General features: G+C 45.0%; 1 protein-coding gene and 1 long non-coding RNA gene across 3 annotated transcripts in view; both read right to left on the bottom strand.

The window, feature by feature from the left end:
• Positions 1–13,344, bottom strand: part of LOC126921660 (homeobox protein prospero) — a 71,648-nt gene extending 58,304 nt beyond the window's left edge. Inside the window, exons 1-3 of one of the 2 annotated variants that reach the window (XM_050733375.1) lie at positions 10,439–13,344; positions 9,016–9,501; positions 5,296–5,450 (exon numbers count right to left, since the gene is read on the bottom strand). In XM_050733375.1, coding sequence (XP_050589332.1) covers positions 5,296–5,450; positions 9,016–9,501; positions 10,439–12,982 — 3,185 coding nt within the window. In that variant the 5' untranslated portion in view covers positions 12,983–13,344. The remainder of the gene's footprint in view (positions 1–5,295; positions 5,451–9,015; positions 9,502–10,438) is intronic. The other variant, XM_050733376.1, reaches the window with a different exon arrangement.
• Positions 13,345–13,885: 541 nt separating this feature from the next.
• The window catches only part of LOC126921685 (uncharacterized), a 115,739-nt gene continuing 107,686 nt past the window's right edge, over positions 13,886–21,938 (bottom strand). The window contains exon 4 of the long non-coding RNA XR_007712507.1: positions 13,886–13,934. This is a non-coding gene — a long non-coding RNA (uncharacterized LOC126921685). The remainder of the gene's footprint in view (positions 13,935–21,938) is intronic.

Below are 21,938 nucleotides of genomic sequence, written 5' to 3'. Positions count from 1 at the left end.
TTACTAATTTTGCCACGAGTTTTCACAACAGACTCGTTCTAATAGCAATTTTAATAAGTATGTTTTATTTATAAATTACGAAAACTGTTATCTGTGATTACATGTATACAATGCGTATATATACGTATATAATAAATACAAAATTCTTCTTAGCAGATAAGAAACAGATCTTTAAATATCAATCGGTAATTATTGATCAAGATATGTTTGTTTAAAAAAGATATAAATGTAATATAGATCGTGCTCTACCATTGATATCAGCTTTCGTCCAAATCGTCGAAAACGCAAAATTTCACTGTTTAACGGACGTTTCCGACTAACCTGTCCCCCGATAATTTTAATTTCTTATTCTCTAAACAAAAAACCATCTTTGTATAATATTATCGGGGCTTGACGTCAAATTTCCGAGGTACATCTCCTCGACGCGATCTATTTTTCACCCCTGCCTCCTACGAATTCTAAATTAGTTCGTAGCAAACGAAGCGATCAGCGAAAACATGGTAAAAAATGTGAGTTCAGGGAAAAAGAGGTCTGCCGATATAAAAGAAACAAGAGGAGGAATCGCGGTGGCCTTTTATTCGCTACCGAGAAGTCGTGCGGCTCCACGCGACGCAGATCCATCGCGACGCCCCGTCTCTGTGTCGTGTACGAGCGTTGTCCATTATACGACATAAAATTCCTTCCATCCGTACGATAAGATCTCTCGGGCCGAGTCGCGTGTCCTACCGTGAGATCTGATAACGAACTAACCCGAGTCCGCGCGCATCTCACCCTTTCTTTCTCTCGTTCTGTCTACCCTCCTTTTTTCCTCCCTTATTTCGCGCACAAACAGACGAACGGAGGCAGAGATGCAGCCAGATATAGAGAAAGACAGCTAGAGAGAGCGGGACACGAACGTGACACACGTTCGAGGCGCACACAGGCGTCGCAACACTGTCATCGACGACCCCAATCATCCCCCCCGGCAAGCTTCATCGAACGAAGGCTGTCAATATCGTCGTCGGTATAAGCAGATCCGATGATGTACGCTCGACGTCAACGAGTCTCCGTAAGATATCGGACGTGCTTTCGATTCGACGTGCGCGTGAGAAAATAGGGTGCGAAGAATCGCTTTGTGAAAGCTCGTCCCTCTCTTTCTCGCCTGATCTCCTTTCGCTCCTCGCCTCGCGCTTTCCACGACGCTCAACACCGGATCCTCTTTCTCCCCCTTAAGTCTTGTCGCTTCGGGACCGATTTTCTCGCCGCGCGAACGTCTAAAGGAAATATCCTTATGCGTGGCGTTCGTGTTGCGAAACAGTTTATTAATTATTATTTTAATAATTAATGTTGGAAATTTGAAATATTTCGTCAAATAGAATATGATCGAATGGATATATGTATGTCTGATTATGAGTTTCAAGCGTGATTGCTTTTTGATTATAATGTTCGAGGTGATTAATGAAAGACAGATTATCGCGTGTCGGTATTTAATTATTTAATAAAAAGGGTGTTGCATGCTTTTGGAGTATCGGAGAACGTTGTAGTTACATGACGCGTTTATTTCTTCTTTTTATCGTTGTAATATAACAAAATTACGATTCTCTGGATCAAAACGATTCGATCAAGCAGAAGTTTAAGAAAATCTCCCGACTAAATTTATATATGTTCGAATAAATTTTAAGAAAGCTTTCCGAACGATTGCAAAATACGTAAAATTTCCATTCGTACTTTTTACATTTATACTTTTATAAAGCCAAAAATTCATCATCTTGACAGCTTCTTATCTGAATCTTGTCTGTAATTCAGTCGGGTCGTAAGCGATTCGATTGAACCAAGGGATAGATCGATCGATCATAGCAACCCCTTAAATTGATTCGAACGTTCTTTTCCCCGATGAAAATCGGTCGAAGTTAACCGGGAAGATTGAAAAAGCGTGGACGATGGCAACGGAACACGACTCGGTTCTCGTGACAAAAGTATAACGTCGGCAGGGTGGCGAAGGGTGACGGGTGGTCGGAGTACACGTAGCAGCGTAGAATAATGTGGCGAAGCATTTCCGCATAGGAAGCCGTGCATTAGGCTATCAGATCGAGCACGCTCGACAACGACTGCCGTAGAGCCAGGAGGAAAAAGTGTCCGGGGTAAACCCTTACGTGATTAGTCGTCAAAGGAGAGGGTTCGTAGGGTGAAAGTGTGCCTAATGAGCCGCGAGATTGGCACCTTCGTGTCGTCCTTTAATCGCCATTTTACGGGAAACTTGTACGAAACTAATATGCAAGGATTATCAAGAGGAAAGTTGTCAATTTCTCCCTTTTACGATCGTTAGGGTGGCCGTCGGGGTAGACGCGGTAATTATTTATGGACACGGCCAGGCTAGAAACATTGAGATTATAACCGGCACCGTCCGAAGGGTGGATCTTTTTTCCCTCGCGATTAATTCTCTCCATCAACCGCAATAGTTTATCTGTCGCGGACGGTCCGCCTCGAACGCGTTAATTTTATCACCCGGCTTCGGGTTAATTGCACATCGTCGTTCGCTCGCGTTCCCCTCCGACCCGTTTCAGAAGACGGTTTCGATCTTTCGATCGTTTCGTTGCGTCGTTGATTATCGTTGAAGTCGAGAACGAAGGAAAAAAAAGAAAGAAGAAACGAGTTTGCGGTTCAAGATCGAGATCCCCTTTGATTTTCGCGAACATCGCGTAGGACGAAATTCGAGGAGCGAAAGAAACAACAAGGGGTGGACAGAGAAATATAGCTATCGGTTTCGTCGATCGTCGTTGAAAGAGATTCCGAAAGAACCCTTGTCGTGTTTCGCTCGTTCCTCGTCTGGTTCGTCATCGGGAATAGTAGCTACATGAGACAGCGAAGAAGAAAAGGGAAAGAACGAGGTTGGGGAGGTACATAGGTTGAAGAAGAGAGACCAAAGACCCCTGCGGCCCCGACGCGACGAAATGTACCGAAATATATTCAGTCGGTAATTAGCTTTGTGCTTAACGGCGGAAGCCGACCTCCGATGCAATTTTTACTGGACGTTTGAAACTTTTGCAAACACACTTCGTTCCTGCCCGTTCTCTCTTATCAACCACTCTAGCTGATTCTCTTTTTCGTTGCCTTCGATGAAAATGTTTCGGGTGAACGAAACAGGGCCACGAGGGGATGAGATCGCAGGGGCGCGGAACACAAGAGCATAGGCACGAGGAACAACTTCCTCGGTACAACTGCGATTCGCCATTCGTCGTGCCCTTCGCTTTCCTTTTTTTATTTCACAGTCGACAAACGCGACGACGACTCGTTTTTTCTTTTTATTTCGTATGTTTTTGGTATTCCGAATTTCGTCGCTTCGTTTTCTGATCAGTGACTCGCGATAGATCACAGATGATTCCGGAATTACGTTCGTGGTTTCGGCGAACAGGCATTTGACCGCACACGTCGTTTTTACGGAATAAAATTTCGAACAACTTTTTTTTTCGCTCATTTTCCCCGACGGAATTTTAAGTGTACCCTTTCCTCATTTCCATGGGACTAGCTTTTTTAATGGACCTTTTCCTGCGTTAATTAAATTTCGCGGCCGGTCTCCCCCGTTCGCTCGAGTGCCTCGAATATTTCGTACGAGATCGACGAAACGATGCGCGATGATGGACATTGAATTTCGATGATGAAATTGATTGCCACGTATTTTAAAGCGTATAGTCTGCGTGAACATTTTCATTGCTGATTTCAATGGAATTCAACGATTCACGATCACCCGTGTAAGAGAGAAATCGTTCATAACAATTTATTCACGTTTTGTTTCATGTGTGACAGTTGAATTCGTAATCGCTGGTAATAAATAAAATCGTAACATAATCTTTAGACGTTCTACTAGATTAGATTCATTTTCTCGATTGATATTATCGAATCTTCTGATAAACGCAATTAGTAGCGATCGTATAAATTGCACAATACAAACTAGTTCGGTTTAAAGTTAAGACACGAGTTAAATTGTATTAGTTGAAGGTTACAACATATGAATTTTGTTGTTAAAAAAACTGGATTTTATAATAATTTTACTAAAAATATAACAATACTTGCGATGATTATAAGTGAAAAATTGATCGTCGATCATTATACCCATAATTATAGAATCTCATAAAAAAATAATCTAGTGTCCGAATACTCATGAACGATAGAGTAATTCTAAATCCCTCACCCTCGAATAAGTCACGAAACGAGCAAGCAACCCTCCGTTCAGGAATAGAGCCGCAAACGCGTTGAATGTCGGAGGTCGAGCGAAAACTTATGGTCTCCAAGAGGATGGGCGTCTCTCGCGATAAGAAAGCGGCAATAATGTAGGGACACGGGCACGCGTTTCTCGACCGCCTTATATCTCGGATCTGTACTGTACTCAGCCTAATTATAATCAGCCTAATGCCTGCTGTGGCCGGTACGCGCCGGTACCCGCGCTGACTCCTACGCTCTTCATACCTGGCCGCAATGTAGCCGCTGTTACTTATTCCCGACCGAAGAGAGGGTAATTAAGATTCGGACACACCCATCGTGACTCTCGTCTCTTGGGCTCTGACCGCTTCTACACAGGGAGTGGTCGATCACTTGAAAAGCTCGTTCTCGTTTGCATACACGGAACAGGACTCGCGTACCTCAAACATCTTCCACGATCGCGTTTCTTTTCCCGACTGCGACACGGAAACTCTAGCTAGGGAGTGGCAACACGATGTCAATCGAGGACGATGTTCCTCGTTGATTCCCGGATTTGCGAGTTCCAAGACGACGATATCTCATATCGACGATCGGCCCTTACAGGAGAGTCGTTCTCGTCGTTGGGGAATGTTATGCAAATTCATTCGCTACCGATGATCGCCACTCTCTTTTGGTAAATAACGAGCATGCAATCGTCGATCGAAGGATCGTTCCCGTACATTATCTTTGAAGCTTGAAAGAAGATTTTTTCATTTCTTTTTAAATACGATAACATTACTTTCTTATGACTTCGGTATATGTTAAATAAATGTTCAAATCGTCTATGCTATCGTGTAACAAATTTATATGATTTATGTACGTACAAATTAATCCAACTACGATTAAGGGGCCATTCTTATGTAACGTATGTAAGATCCTTAATCGATGTTCGTAGTTTGTTAAATTTCTATACTGGTAAATCTGAACATGCACGTGTTAAAACGCACGAAGAAGATATCGTGGTTATACAATATCTCAGCGTCATATGCTACGGAATCTTAACCGTTACTCGAACTTTGGAACAATCCTTCGACTTCCGTGGTTAACCGTAAATTCTCAATACAATGTCGCTGTACTCACCGGAAGTTGGAGAACCACTTGACCAGCTGCGCTGTGTTGTTCTTATTGAACCTGATGTCGGGGAAGTACATCTTGAGGATGGACGAGGACGGGTACCTGACCCAGAAGAACATCAGCTTCGCCTTCCTCAGATGTATCGGTGTCAGCATTGACGAGTTCACCGTGGTTAAGGAAATACTCTTTTGCTTGTCAAACGACCATCGAAATGGATTTTTAACATATTTCGAACATATATAACATATTTCATTATTACGTCGATTTTATCATAATTCCTGTCCTGCCCTTCTATCAAGCGAAAGGAAGAATCATGGATTTTGATAAAGGCGTAAGTAATGTCGTCGATCCGAAGAAGGACGCTCTGTACGGCAATCTGTTCCTATGTACGCAAATATCTCAAACTTAATCGTGTTTCCTTCGTATCAAATTGGATTAGAAATCGTACAAGCTGTGGATGTCGCGAGGGTAGTAGGGCTCGATCGTTCTCACCGAGGTTGACCCACGATTGGCCGTATCCTCAACGGAAGCCTTACCGACTCCTTATCGGTAATAGGATCTCTTCATGTGGTTTCATCGCATTCTTATTTGGTTAATCCGTGTGTTCAATCTGCCGCAGTTCGTCCATGCCTTAAGGCACGCTTCTCGAAGAAATCCATCCCCTTTCGAACAAACCGAAAATTCGTCTCCTATTTGTTCCTTAACCGAGACGAATACAATTGAAAGTTTATGCGAATAAATTCATCATCAAAGACATTATCAGTGAGGACAGCCCTATAACAATCTTGTCCGATTAATTTCACCTTGGTAATTTTATCAACGCGGATCTTGTTGATTTATAACGAGGAATAGAAAGTGACAATAATCAGATGAAATTTGTGCAACGTTTTTCTCGGTTACTCGATCCGCTGAAAGCCATCTAATTCCGTGAGGAGACGGGAAAAGCGCGGAACGTTTACAATTTTCACGGACGTCTATCGTCATTGGTGTTACCGTCAGCGTGCGAACTCTCAGCGTGTACAAGCGAAGTCGTTCCGTTCACGAGCGAACGAGTTGACAAGTGTAGCCGTACGCATCAAACGTGCACGCGTGGTGCGCGTCGCATTTTGCGCTTGCGGTAACGTCGATGAGCGATAACGAGATGCCAGACAGTAATAAGGGTTATTCCGGCGTGTAGCCACCCCTGGATTAGTCGAGCTGGTCCTCTCAACGCGCGGCCCGCACCTACGTGTCTCGTGCTTATTATACTATGTAATCGGCACACCTCGAACATTGAAAAGAAAGAAGGGGAAAGAAAACCAGCGATATAGCGTTTATAGGTACATGTTGTCGCGGTGGATGACGATTAAGTTACCGGTGATTTTTGATCGACGGAAGAACCACGTTAGATCATGATATCGTTTTTCAATACGCGCAGAAACGTATGATTTGATGTTAACGAATTGTTCGATCGAAACGTTCCGGTGGGACGCATTGGGAAAATATAAAAACGAATATGATGGAAAGAAGATCTATAACGTCATTGCGAATCGGTGTGAAGACGAATGATAATACTCGCTATCGTATCGGATGGAAGAAACTGTCTTAAAATTATTTACAATTACTCGAATTCAGGCATTCTTGCTAGTCTCTCACATCACCTACTATCATGGACATATATACGTAACGTTAATTTTTTATAGAACAAAATTCGATAATCGACAATTTCTTTGCCAAGCCCGTATACCGAAACGTTTGTCTACCCTATCGTCGCACTCACCAGCCCCGGCGATGAGCGTTCACCAACGTTCACCAACACGTTCGGCCGTGAACGTAGCTCGCCCAAGAAAGTCGAGCAGCGTGAAAAGCATATTTGGATACGTCGAAGGCCGGTAGGAACAGCAACAGACAAGGGTGAATCCAGAGGCGAGTGGTGAACAGCAGGTTGCGCCGCGGTCATGCGCTCGACCTACCCCAAGAGGAGGGAGTGAAAAAAATGCGCCATTGATTTTACATCAAAGGCCGACTAAAAAGGCGGCAAAGAACGACGCGCTGCCGATCGAACGACCCGGACCAACACACGCCGATGCAGTTCTAGCGACGTTGCATCGTTGCCGACGCGTTTACCGCACGCCCCCGCGCGACTTCTTTTTTTCCTGGTTAACGCGAGGTCCCTTCGATATATTTGCGAGTGCTTTCGGTAAGTGTGAGAGCAGCAATGGCCACAGCGAGGAGCTACCTTATCCGGCCGGGTCATGCGTGATAATCTAGCTGCTGAACTTTTCGCGCCTGTTGATCACGCTTTCAGACGATCGTAGAGAAGGATGTGTCTTAACTTCGTCCGTTCGCCGGCTATTTTTACGAAGTCAAAGCGTACTACGAGGTCACCGATGCCTCCCCGCTCTGTAGATGCGTACATCTCTGGCTGTTTTGCGTGACCGGTTTTCCATCGAAGGGAACGCGTCCAAGTGTTCTTTTCTTATCCTTCGTCGAGCGCGTGACACTACGAGCGTCGATGATCGATGCAACAGAGAAACGGGAGAAAGAAGACAAAGAGAAAACGAAAGGATATTCGAAGAACATTTGCGAAGAATGGTCGACTCGATTGGATAAAAGGCGGGAAAATGACGAGATATGCGACAACCATATGGTTTAATAGACAATTCGATATTGGACGATCTAGCGTAAGGAATATAGTTGGCGGCAAGTTGACCCTGTAGAAATGGAGTTGCTACGGTGAATTCTCTCATACGGTCGGAGAAGTAGTAGAAGTGGCTTATCTACGATAAGTTGAGGAGACGTTAGCGAGGAGAAGTTGGCGGACCGCCTTCTCTCTCTCTCTCTCTGCCTCTCTCTCTCTCTCTCTCGCTCTCTCTCTTTCTCGTTTCCGCGGTTAAATTCCGAAATTGCGGGACAGATTATTGGCTTGCGAAGTTGGGTGAGTCTCGAGGCCGAGGGTGGGCCGAGTAGGCAAAGAACTTTCGACCTCGCGCGTTGTTGCCGGACAAACTCTACTCGTAGGTGCAGCCAACATTAGCCTAACTCCGTGGCAAACTAATCTAACATTCGTCCGAGCCTCCCCGTGTCCACCCACTCTTCCTTCTACTCTCTATCTGCCGATTTCCTTCTCCTTGTTGGCGGATCTGCCTTTTTCTCTCGTAGAAATCCGCCTTGTTTTCCAAAGTTTCCAACCTCTCTCTCTCTCTCTTTCTCTCTCTCTCTCACGCATCCGTGTTCCCTTCTACAGAGGCAAAGAAGAAAAAAGGTACACGGAGAAAAGAAACGAAAAAAAAAACACATTCCTAAGCATCGTCATCAACTCTTTCGCCTTCCTACCACTTTTTGACGCTCGTTTTTTCGCTCGTCTCTTTATACAGCTCTTTAAAAGCGCGGTCCTGACCGTACGCTACTTGCCGATTTAATATCGAAAGTTTCGTCGTACTTTCTTTGGAGAACGTTCAGACTCGCTGTCCCTTCGCGATATTACCAGAGGTACAAAGTCGACGGAGATTCCGCGCGTGTTGTTGTTGCTCCAACAAACAGAGAGATATCCGTTTTCGAGCGGAAACTTCGACAGTTCGCTAACTATTACACAAATGGCCTACCCCTCGTGTTTGAGGCACGTCGTTCTGGACGTTCTCCAACTCTCGTCTACCAAAGGCATCGAGACGAACGTTTTTTTATTTGCTTTTCTGGTTTTCGTTCTTTCTTTTTCTTTCTCGACGACGTTGTATTAGAAAAGGATATTGTAGGCTGAATCCCGTCGTAACTGATGTCGTCGGAGTTGCAGTCGTTGGGCCGGTCGTTGCTGTCCATCCTGAGATGTCCATAGTCTGGACTGCCATGCTGGGCAGCCGCCAATAAGGCAGGATGCAATATAGATGGCGGATGGGGCAGTGGAGGCGAATCCCTGACATCTACACCTCCACCAGGAGGACTCGCGGGTAAGTGATGTGGCCCTGGAGGTGGTACCTGGCCTGGGTGACCCGCATGAGGGTTGAAGAACGGTGAATACGGCGAGAACACTTGACTTTCGTGAAGACTCGGGTTTGGTATCGCTACGCTGGTTGGCAGGGACACTGGCAGCATCGGCGGTGGTGGATGATACGATCTCGGTGGAGGCGGGGGCGGTGGACTTTCGCTGCCTCCTTGCGAACCGCCACCTTCCTGGGCCAGGATTCTCGACACCGTCCTCGGCGTCAGCCTCGTGTCCGTCACCTGTGGAGGGAAATACTAATTGATGCCTCGACTTTACCATTGTGCAATTCAGTCTCTTATCCTACTTAAAACTAATAAATATTCACTGACGAACAGAATTATTCTTTTTTTTTTATGCTTGATGCTACTTTGCATCAAGTATACAAAGTCAACGTTACCATTTATAATTTGGAAGTATTCGTCAGTGAAATTTAGTTTCTTATACTACTTAATATCAAGTATACAATGCATCGATGAATAAAATTACTGTCGCGAACTATAGATTTGACATATTCCTCGATGAAATTCGGAATCTTGCTCTACATTATATTAAGCATTCAATGATATTGACGAGCAAAATTATTACAAATTTATAAATGCAAATTATAAATTTATTAATATGTATCGGTAAAATTCATTTCTTTTCTTTCGTTCTATTTAATATTAACAATACTTATGCATTCTCACTGACGAATAAACTTGACGGTACAGATAGTAAATTAGAAATACTCGTCGATGAAATTATTTTCTTCTACTACTTAATATCGCGTGTACGATAGTACCGACGAATGAAATAATCGATATAAATTATAAATTTGGAATACAAAGCACTGGAAATTCAGTTTTTATATTCGGTTTTATATGTTAACGTAATAAATAACAAAATTTGAAATATTCGTCAGTGAAATTGTTTTACTTGTTCTACTTGATACAGATATAAATACGTATATAATAATATTATTGATAAATAGAATTTACTGCATAAATTATGGATTTATAATATTTTCATTGATGCATCGTACTTTATAGAATACTTTTTCAAATTATATTGAGTTGTAATAACAATCGATATAATCGATTATAGATCAAAGACTCGAGCTTTTATCAAGGAAGCAACAAGTGAATTTGCTTATACGAATGGTCGTCTATGACATATCGGTATTTTTATCGAAGATAGAAAATAGATAATTACCTTATGACGTTTCTTTTTCGGTGTCATTACGAGGGAGAGCGCCTCGTTCTGTTCCGAGTCCCTGCTTTCTCTCTCGTCGCCCCTCAAGTTACAATATTTCTCGCGTTGTTGCTGTTCTCTCTGCTGATGTTCGCGTTGCTGTTGATGTTGCTGTTGTTGTTGCTGCTGCTGTGCCTGCATAGAGGCCATGCTGTACATCGTTGGCGGTTTTGGCGTCTGAAACATCCTGCCACACGACCTCACGTGTGAGGGTAGTTGATTCATTTGGTTAAGATTGTTTTCCGTGGGGCCAGAATGTGGGCCATGAGGACCACCACCCATGGACCCGATTTGTGGGAAACCCGTAGACTGTGGAGGTGGGGGCCCGCCATTGTGGGGCCCCCGTGGCCCGTTTGGGCCACCGGGTGGTTGCGATGCTCCTCTATCTACTACTTTCGTCCTGGGTGATTTTCTTTCGAGTATTTGGCTGGCCAACAAAAGGTCCTTGTTTAATTGCTCGGCAGCGACTTGCGCCGCCTCGCTTTGATTTCCAAGATACCTCCTCTGTTGCATGAACCTTGTTACCACTTTGTCGATTAAATTCGTCAAATACGAGGTGATCTCTGCTTTCAGCGTATCCGACAAACTTTGTAGATCTTCGTCGGTTATGTGAGGACCCGACGAACTAGCTGCGGCCGCTGTACTTCTAAAAACATTTATCCTTTCCTGGAATTCTTTATGTTGAAGAGGCGTACTGGCTGGCTGCATTTGTGGTGTTTGCGGCGTGGACGGGCCGGTATTGCTTTGACTCTGTTGTTGTGCTTGACTCGGAGGCGGTGGTGGAGAACTTTGTCGTTGATGCTGCTGTTGCTGTTGTTGATGCTGCTGCTGTTGCCTGACGGTAGCTTCCTGATGCTGCTTCATTCTCTCCAGAGCAGCTTGTTGCTGTTCGAGGTAGAGTTTCTGTCCCATGTGATACATAGCGGCTGCCGCGGCGTGTGGGTGTTCGGTTGGGAGGGCCGGGAGTCCGTTGTACGGTGGTGGATGAGGTTGCGGTGGTTTGAGCGGTGGTTGAGGACTTAAGGGAGCACCGATGCTTTCGCTCGCGTCCGAATCGATTCTACTCGTAAGCTCATTGTACTTTTGCTGCATCACGGCTAATTGTTCGTGCAATTTTTTCAGCTGCGTCTGGAGGTTATCCTTTTCCTCGCGTTTTTGCCTGATCGTCGAAGGATCTTCCTCCTCCTCGCTCTCTTCCTCGTCGTCCATCATGGTATCGTTAACACCGTGCTGGAGGACGTGATGCACCGTTTGTTGCTGGGGTTGGTAGAGTTTACGTTTCTTGCAACCGTTCACAGTGGCAGTTTGAAGCGCTGGACTGCTACGCATCGTGCTGACGATATTCTCGACACGAGCGCGCTTCGTTTCCGTGGTTGGCGAGCTGGTCTCCGTTTTGGGCACGATCGGACAAGGAGAGTGACTGGGACTACGTTTGATGTTTAACGAGTCCTGTATCTCCTCCTTGACGGAAACGGACCCTGACCTTGGTTGCGTGGGACTGGGAGGTAAACTCTGTTCGCAATCGGATCCATCGAGGTTGGCTCCGGGCTCCATACCAGCTTCGGCGAACGCCTCTTCCATAGCACGTGCGGCTGCGGCTGCGTCCTCGGCGCTATCCTCGGCATCGCCCGGCATCACCGTATCACGATCACTGTGATTCGCGTTATTCACGACGTTATTTCCATCACCACTTTCCTCTCCACCACTCTGCACTGTTCCACTACGTGCACTATCACTGTTTTGTTGTTGATGCTGTTGAGGGCTCTGATGATGTTGTTGTTGAGATTTAAGTAGATCCGCTGTGGTGTTGTTGTTGTTACTGTGTATGCTGTTGTTGTTGTTTGGCTGTTCTTGCAGCGCGAGCGCGGAGATTTTGCGCCCTTGGAGTATATCGCGGAGCATGTGCTGCGTGAGCTCGGCGGTGGCGGGATCGTCGCAATTAACTACAGCACCGGATTGCAAATTAGCAGCGGGGTCCATGCCGGCACCAGTCATTCCGTGGCCGCCCTCTGGCGGTGAGCCACCAGCGTCACTGGCCTGTTTGACCTGTCGTCCGAGTAGCTCGTTCAACATCTTGGCGGGGCCGTAACCCGGTGCCCCGAAAAAGCCAAAAGCCGCGTGGGCGGAATGCTGCTGAGTGCTAGGACCCGTGGTAGCTGTGCTTAAATGACCTTGACTGCTTGCCGCTCCAGCTTGAGGCTGCTGGAGCTGTTGTTGTTGTTGCTGTTGTTGTTGCGCCTGCGACTGATGATGTTGCTGCGACTGTGGTTGTTGTTGTTGCTGGTGCGTTGGTCCGCTGCCGCCGAAGATAGAACCGTACAGACCACCGCTGTGGAAGGATGGCCGGGAGGTGAAGTGCGGTATACTCGAGTAGTTGTTGCGCGGCTCGCCGGCGTCCACGCGCTGTCTGGTGCGCTTCTGCTTCTTCTGGAGTCGCTGTTGCTTGCTTTCCGTAGTTGCTCCGTAGGGGGCGAAATACTCGGTCTCCTCCCCCGATGACATCATCGGCCGTCTGGTTGGTCGGCCCCCCGAAGGCCTCCGCGTCCCCTCCCCGCCAGGGTTCCTTGTCACCCCTCCCCTTCTCGCTCGAATAGCCCCTCGTGGCTCAGCGCGCTGCCTCCGTTTCTCTACTCTATTCTCGCCGTTTCCCCTACCACAGCCGTCTTTTCTCCTTGTTCCTTCTACTACCTTGTCCTCCCCACTCTGATCGCCGGCACTCTCCCCTCTCGAATTTCTTCGTCTTTGCCGTCTCCTTCTCCTTCTCTTCCTTTTCCTCCTCCACCTCCTTCTCCTCCGTCGCGCTTCCGCCGCCGCCGCCTCCTCTTCTTCTTTCTCCTCCTCCTTCTCTGCCGCCGCCGCCGCCTCCTCCTCCTCCTCCTCCTCTTCCTCCTCTTCCTCCTCCTCCTCCTCCTCCGCCGCCGCCGCCGACGACGACGACGTCGGCACCCTTCTCCTTCCTGACGAACTCTTGCTTCCTCCTCTTCACCTTTTTCTCCTTCTCTCGTGCCTCCTCTTCCTCTTCTTCCGTCGTTCCTCGGTTTTTCTCTACTTTCTTTTCACTATTCCTCGCCCCGCTCCTTCCGCCTTGGAGCTGACGCCAACAGCTGGGGCTTCTCGATGACTCGGTGTCGGCGACTCGTCCTCGTCTCACAATGACGATTTCTTTTAAGGAGACGCGGCTCGTTCTCGGGACTGTTTCTACTTTTCCTTAAGTCTCTACCGCTATTCGTACCAGGTCCGTCGTTTTCGTTACTATGTCTACCGTTGCCGTTACGTTTCTTCGTGACAGTCGATACGATGTTACTTCCGTTGATGATCACGAGAACTGAGGCCGGTGATCTCGCGGGCGGAATTCTCGTGCTCCCGCCTGGGAGCTGCATCCTTCGAGCTCGCCAAAGGGCTCGGTGCCCCTCGCTCCCTCGTCTCGATTTTCCTTCCCGCGGTTCTTCTTATTCGTCTGTAACACAAACACACCAACATATGCATTACTTATCTTGCCCCCACAAAAAAGAAAAAAAAAAGAAACACCGAGCTCGATCACGCTTGTACATAGTGATACACGATCGATACTCCACACTTAGAGAAGTTACGATCGTGAATCGTATTTTAGCTTAAACGCCTTCCGTATATAGGCTCTCGACTTCCGTAGATAAAAGCGTCTGAGACTGTATATACGATTGCCGTTCACTTCATTTTACGACATAGACCGACTTAATTACGAGAAAACGACGACTTGGTTGTAAATAGAGAAAATGGAGAAAAAAATTTCAAATTTCTAAAGAAGCAAAAGCGTAATCGTAATTTTATCAGAAAAAAAAAAAATTATTTATCTCTCATTGTGAATCTTATCTTGATTTCGTTGATAAGGTATTTCGGAATTATATTCGTATCATCTTACGTACTAGGTGATTTATAATTCATCGGCGTTTTATATAGCCATCGAAATTGCACAGATTTACATAGGAAGTGGCATTCTTCCCTCTGTCAGGTCTCGTATATTTGGGATAAGTATACCGGTTCAACGCACGATCATGTCACGTAACTGTAGGAGAATGTTCACGGGGAGAATAGCAAGTGTTACCAGTTAAAAATACTAGTAATCGATCATGACTACAAGACGAGGAATAGAGCGGTAGGGGGAACGGTATGGTTTAACTTTGTCTGCCGAAGTCTTCTGCCGAGAGTTCTAGCGAGAAAAACTGCAAGTACAGCGAACTGCAGGATTTGTCGAAGACGAGGATGGCCGTGGAAAGACCATAAGAAAATTACTTGTATTGAATTTCTTATTCAGAACGTAGTCAGTTCCGGCAAGTCGACTCTTTCTCAATTACACCCTGTCGTTGATCGATAGTTGGAGACAAAGATGCACGAAAAAGTAATTGATAGTAATCCTCCGTCATAAACTGGATGCATTGTCTGTTTTAATCGAACTCGAGGGTAAAAAGTTGTGCAGAAACTATATTATTATTAAATCGTATTCCTGTAATTAATTTCATTTTCCAAATTGTATCCAAAGCTTTGTTTCCTTAGTCATTCAAACATGCTTACATTCCTTTAGAAATGATTTTGCGTCCTAAACTATTAGGTTTTGCTACGTTTGAATTATCCATTTGAACGTTTCTGTAGATTCTTTCAGATTCTTTTTTTAGACTGTACCTATCTAGAAGTGTATCATTTATCCGCCGTATAATTTATATAAAATTGACTATCGATTTATGACGTTCTTTTGTCTCGTATATCTGTGTAGGTATCTCGTATATCTTTTATTTGAGATACTATATTCTCGTTGCTATGATATAACGAATAAACACGAATTTCGAGTTATTTGTGTGTTAAAACTTAATGTTGTTTAGGGATGCCACTAATATTTTTTAATCCGTGAATATTTTATAAAAGCGTAAAACAATAATATTTCTCGAAAGCAACACGAGTACGTATTTCGATCAGTGAGTTTCGACGATAGGTAGAAGTAGACCCGGTAAAACGTTAACGCGAACGTTCTTCGCTCCAAACGAGGGTAAATTATTTCCACGACATCGTTCTCAGGAAACGACTTCGTCGATGGATGATAATCGACGGTTGTTCAACGAATTCATTGAGCGACGACGGTGCTCGCGGCGAGGCGAGGGCCCGATCGTTTCACCATTCAATTGCCGATACGCATAAGTGCGTGGGTGAAACACGTGAGTCGGTTCAGCGTTTGCACGCACGCGGATGGCCGATACGGTACGATACTTAGTGTGCACCAATATCAACGTGATACACAGCCGCGCGAATGTACATGAGATTCGAAGCAACAGCTGAGCAGCTTAAAGCACCTGCGCTCAATAGGCTGACATATTCCATAGTTTGCCTACGCACGAGCCGCCTGCGTTCGAGGACACGAGCACTCGCCCCTATACGTATATTGACGAAGAGAGACTAGACGTATATATACGCGTGGCTCACGAAGCGACAAGAAGGCTCAAAGAGAGGAATACGTATATAGCAACACGTGGCAAAAGCGGCGAATTGGTGAAAGCATGGAATCGTTGTACTTTTTCCCCTCGGCCGGTACGAGCAGAACTCGTATGCGGGCGCGCGAGCGCGAACGCTCGTTTCCAGTTCTACTGTTCTCTCGTGTTCGCGCGATCGCGCAACGAGGGTTGGAAATCAGCAGCTTAGAATTCATCGATTATTCGTTTGCCTCGTCGATGCATCTAATTGAATAACGATTATCCACTGTTTCTGTTTACCCTGTCGAATCGATACAAAGGACTCGGAGCCGAATGAAAATTGAATTAGGACTCGCCACTTCTGGCATCGCCAGGGATTACTTCCATCGTGTGTTTGTTTCCCACTATTGCTACTTTTTTCTCACTTGTCTTTTACGACGATGGTCTTCCGCGAACGTTTATATACGTCGAGGAATATCTATTCCGAAATTTCATTATCAGGTACGTTTAACAACATTGAATCATTCTCTTTAAATGAAAAGATGCATCTCTTTCGCAATTGGAAAATTTAACATTTTCGTTCACTATCTAGCGAATTTACGTCGTAACTAGCGTCTGCATCATTTTCGTTCATAAGCAAATACATAAGTAAGTAAAAAGGTCCAATAATAGAAACTCGCTCTTGTTCTTATGCGTACAAGATCGCAAACATCAATGAGAATGAAATGCAACGAAGATGGTCAAACGATTAGAATTCAGCTTTCGCAGATTATTTTTTTACAATCTCTATATCTTGTTCTGTATATGAAAAATGCATTCGGATATTTCTTATTAAACGCTTTGTATCGACATGTGGCAGAATAACGTATACGATTGTGCTAGCTAAACATATTTTCGAGTGTATCTCTCGAGTGAAAAAAAGACATTTTGTTCCGGGATACTATTCCCCGGCAATAATTATCTTACTCTTATTGGTTGAAAGGGTGACATATGGTCTCAAGCTCGATAACGTCTACGATCGTACCTGCCTCGAAGAACGTAACGCTTCGAGGGGGGTCAGCAAAGTCTGTTCTTCCTACGTTTGATCGCCACTTCCCTCCTGTGCCGTCACGCGTGGGACGCTCAGAATAAAAAGGTGCTCCGGCCGGAAATGGTTTTAGGAACTCTCCCACCAAATCGACTCGGAAGTAGACACGCCGGGCTAATTACACGCGAGAAACGTGTATACGTGGCGATGTGTTCGAGAAGCTTTCGTGACCCCATTGTCGATATATGTTATATCGAGCAGATGCGCTTCGTTCACTTCACAAGTAAATTATCTTTTGTTACTTCGACGCGGTCTCCAGAAAATAATTTCCTAATGGATGATCGTCAAAATGCATATAATTTGCGAAAATATATAAAATATCCAAGGTATAGTATCGACTAATTATAGTCTAACGAGTGAATAAGATCTCTGGTCAGGCTGTATTTTTTATTTGTACGAATACGTAGAATTTATATAAACATTCGCGATCTATAATTATTATCGATGAAACGTTATTAATAAAGCATCGCTTAACGTTGATCTTTTCGAAAATTTCCAGTGTCCACGTTAGAAAAATCATTGATCCTTTATTTATCATTCGCAAATATCGGCAAGTAAAGATATCTGTTAAATTTGATAAATATATCACGTTGCTGACAAAACGAACGAATTGAAATCGTTTTGTTTGCGCGTTCGATTTTATAATTCCTGCCGAAATGTGACGAAATGATGAAGCACGTACGAGTTTACAAAACACGTCAGCCAGAGAGTAACGAACGTGACTTTGTCATTACAAAACCCTGTATTTCCATGGGCAATGACACTCGCATCGATCATCTTCGAGCGAGACGAAAACAGTCTGATGAACCACCAACAGCCATTTCCTGTGCGTCATGCGATATTTACCGTTTAAGCAGGTGACTTGATTTGAAGGGGTGATTGCAGGTCATGCCGGTGGGGTTGCGATACAAGATTAGAAAATCGCTGGTTGGAACCGACTTGTCTGGCTCGTTACTCGTTCAATACTCTGTCCTGGATTTCAACGATATTAATAAACGTAATCTTGGAGGAAGAATTGTCAAGACAAAAGCATAAAAGAATACGGATGAGACGCAACGAGGTAAATTAAAAACGAACAATATAAAGAGCGAGTTGGCAAGGTACCTATATCACATTAAAAATTAACTATCGATTATACGAGAAAGTTAACAAAAGACCGGCTTTGTAATTTCGTGAACTTTTCCCGAAGATTTTTCGTCGAGAAGGGGTTAGAATCTAAGGTAGCCATTGTTTCGAACTATCGACGCAGATAACTTCCACCTATAGCTCGGGTAATTAAGGAAGAGACCGGAACACAAAAGAGCCCGGGGCGAGGAAAGCGTTCGTTAATCTCCTACCGTCCATTACGTGGTTTCTATCGACCTTGTATGAAATTTCAAAGGGAATACCGCGAATCGAAATTTTTTAATGAATCCATCGATGAAAAGAAAGAGGGCATATCTCCTCTGTTACCGCGCCGATTCTTTCGCGTTGACTGCACTGTCCTACCACGGAACGACAACCAAACACGCTACTGCAATCGATATAAGTCGAACAAACTCGCGGTATCGGCGTAGCCTATACTTCAAACAAAATTTCTTTCTTACTGTCTTATCGGGCAAAGGTCTTTGGTTCTTCGAGCAGATCTTTTCTTCACGATGAAAATAATACTTGAGAGATCAATAGATAGAAAGAGGAAAAGAACATCGGAACGGTACGAATTGATCTTTTTTCCTCGATGCTTCCATTCGATTTCGAAAGTCTCCTGTCGACGAGCCAGAAACCGTTGGTTTCGATACTGATCGATCGTTGCGCGAAACAAAGCGATCCACCAGCACGGAACCCGTTGCGAAAACGAAACAATACTACTTATACTTTGCGATTGGCAACGACTTCCTTCCGGCATGGAGCCGCGAACCATGAGCGCGAGCAGGTTTACTAAGTTCCTACTTGCTGAATATCACATGGCGCGCGTACCCCACATGGTGTTGTCGAGGTGACGCAGCAATGGCATGTGTATCGGAATTCCACCCCCTGTAGGTGTCATGTGGCCGTAGTGTTCGCAGGGGGTTGTGCATGGGAACCCGGCTATGGTCATCAGTCCATGTCCATCGTGGTGCTCTACGTGTACACCACGCACGCATCGCTATGCATCGCTCTCCCTCTCGATATACATAGTAAATTATTGTAACATTCGTTTCGTTATTATCCACCACCCGGGACGAAGGTAGCAACCCCTTTGGTGACAGGAATTCGCAAACATGCAAACGCATCAGCGTTTCATGACGCCTAATCGTCAATGTGTATTTACACGTATGTACATGACTAGCAGACAGACGGACAGGCAGACAGTCGCGGAGATCACGAGACGGAATAACACATGGACATAGGAAGCTGCAAGAGAGATAGATAGATAGATAGAGAGAGAGAGAGAGAGAGAGAGAGAGAAAGAGAGAGAGAGAGAGAGAGAGAGAGAGAGGCAGGTATTCTGTTCTATATAGAGAATGATACACGCATACAAAAGCAGAAGCATGGTGACTCGTATGTGTATATACACGGCTCACACGCGTTCTGCATATTATCGGGTTGCTCCGATGCAACAAGTTGACCGGGTGTCAATTGATGTGTTATTAATTGGAGGTTAATTGCGTTAATGCGCTGCCGACCCCGCCCTCCTCCCCCGTCCACCCGACGTCACACCCGCGGCGCCGTACACCCTCCACTGTTTTATTATTATTTTGCATTCGAATCGTTTCGATTCATTGGCACGCGCCCAAACCAAACTTCGCGAGCGCGAGAGAGCCAGACAACGTGGAGAGAATCGGCACGCGAGAGAGGAAAAGAGAGAGAGAGAGAGAGAGAGAAAGAGCATTTAAAAGCGGCGGCCTGTCACCGATTTTCATAATTCACAGCTCGTTAAATTTGTTTCGCTTTTTACCTCGCTTTCCGCGCACGGTTACGCGACCCAGGACCATTAATCTACCTTCGGTCGTTTCCAATGAGTTTAATCGCGTTTCAAAAACAATGTGGGTCAACGCCACGGCCACCGTGTTATTCCTGGCACGCGAGCATGACCTTTCCTGCGTTTTCATTTCGATTTCGGTCGCCATTCATGCTGCGTTACAGATAATACGAGCGATAATGAGCGCGCCACTTTTACGAGCCGCGGACTCGATGATGCTGGAATTTTTTGGTTTAGCGGCATGAATGGGAATACCGGTCCGATTTGTCCGTGACATTGCTCCGCCGTTATACCACGTACCGGATTTTGCAAATTACAAAAGCAGAGGAGAAAGATCAGCGAACATCTCGTGAATTAAAGGGCGAGCGTCGAGTGTTGGAATTTGTCGTCGAACGAAATTCTACGTATTTCGCTCGTTCGAACGTATTTCCTTCGTCCAAATTGCCGCTTTATGCGGCGATCGATCGGAATATCGTTGTTTTTCATGGGAAAAAATTAGGAACAAGGTAGATCGAATTTTTGATACAACAGTCACGAAAGATACTCTAAAGCACGAAATATCCGAGGAAGGGATCGTATGAATTTAAGGTTCGAACGTCAAAGAAAGAGAAAAATTTTAAGGCACACTGCACATCATTTATACGGGGAGTTCTTCCCAAGGTGCAATCGCAAATCTTCTCTGAAGAATTTCCACGAGACGTTCTGCGGCCTTTAGTTCAATGTGTTCCCATGACTTCTCTCTGTGGGAAACGCTAACGTCTAATATTGAAAGTTACAAAAAAATCCTACGGCGCCCTTCGTCCTCCCTCTGGAAAGGAAGTAGGAACAACGGTCCTTGCCCTCAACAGCGTAGACGCTACCCTGTCGCTGTGACGGTCGTTGAAATCTCGTGGGACATTTAAACTTACGATTTCTATTGGATTCGCAAACATTTCTTGTATCGCCTTGACTTTTAGCCATCGTAAATTTATAAATTGCAATCGAAAATACTTTAATGTATTAAATTAATGACATCTTTGTTACTCTGGCTCATATTTTTGTTTCACTTGAAATTATTAAAATTGCAAAGAATCTCATACCATTTATTCATTCATTGAACATTTAACTTTCACGTTATTTTTGAAACATTCGGCTAATTTTTCAAGCGAATCGGATATATTTACGAAACGAGATACGAATCTTCACGCGAATAACACACGCTTCAAAACTTTTAAGATGTTTAATATATTAACGTGATATTTATAAAATGTAGTATTTAATGCAAATTCTAGCGGAATATTATTAACAACCAAAAGATTCTCATTTGTATACGTGATCTTTCGTTTGAATTTGTCTCGAAACGAGAGCAACGTTGAAATATAAAGATCCGAATGATCTCGGTAGAATTAAGGAAACATAGTCGACTCGTGGGAAACAGCCCTTAAGTTCTACGCCACTGCAAGATCAAGAAGGCCCCCTTGCTAGTATTCAGGTGGTTCCGCCGGGTGGTGTCCCCCGATTTAAATGTCTAGGTATCCCCAACAGGATTCAGGTAAGGTAACTTCTCGAGACTGGCTTCCCCTCTTACTTTGGTTCCCCAGCGCGCGCTCAAGACTTAAGGCGGAGAAGGGCGAAGAAGGCAAAAGGAAAGGTCTCCTTAGGAATTGGAAGGAGCGCGTGCCAGCTGCCGTTGACGAGGAGTAACCGACGTTTTGGCTTCTTGTTACCATTATTCGAACCCCTGGACGAGGTCGCTCTAACGTCTTGGAGCACAAACGAACCCCTACTTTTCCAACGTCTTAAGAATCACGCGACCCGGTCGGTTGACTCGTGCCTGGGTGGAGTAACGGTCTAGCTGTTTCCTTTCGACGACACCATGTTATTCTGTTCGATCCGATACGCTCGAGATAAGGGTGGTCGCAACACCGTTTCGTCTTAGGGTTGCTAATAATTACACGAAGCAGCGTACGTTGGATCGCTTAGCAGGGGAGAAACATCTCGAGCGTTAAGTACGTTTAA

Source organism: Bombus affinis, chromosome 11 (genome assembly GCF_024516045.1).
Source record: "Bombus affinis isolate iyBomAffi1 chromosome 11, iyBomAffi1.2, whole genome shotgun sequence".
Taxonomy (NCBI): Eukaryota; Metazoa; Arthropoda; class Insecta; order Hymenoptera; family Apidae; genus Bombus; species Bombus affinis.
The sequence above is the reverse complement of the archived record's forward strand: the minus strand, read 5'-3'. Positions and strand labels throughout refer to the sequence as shown.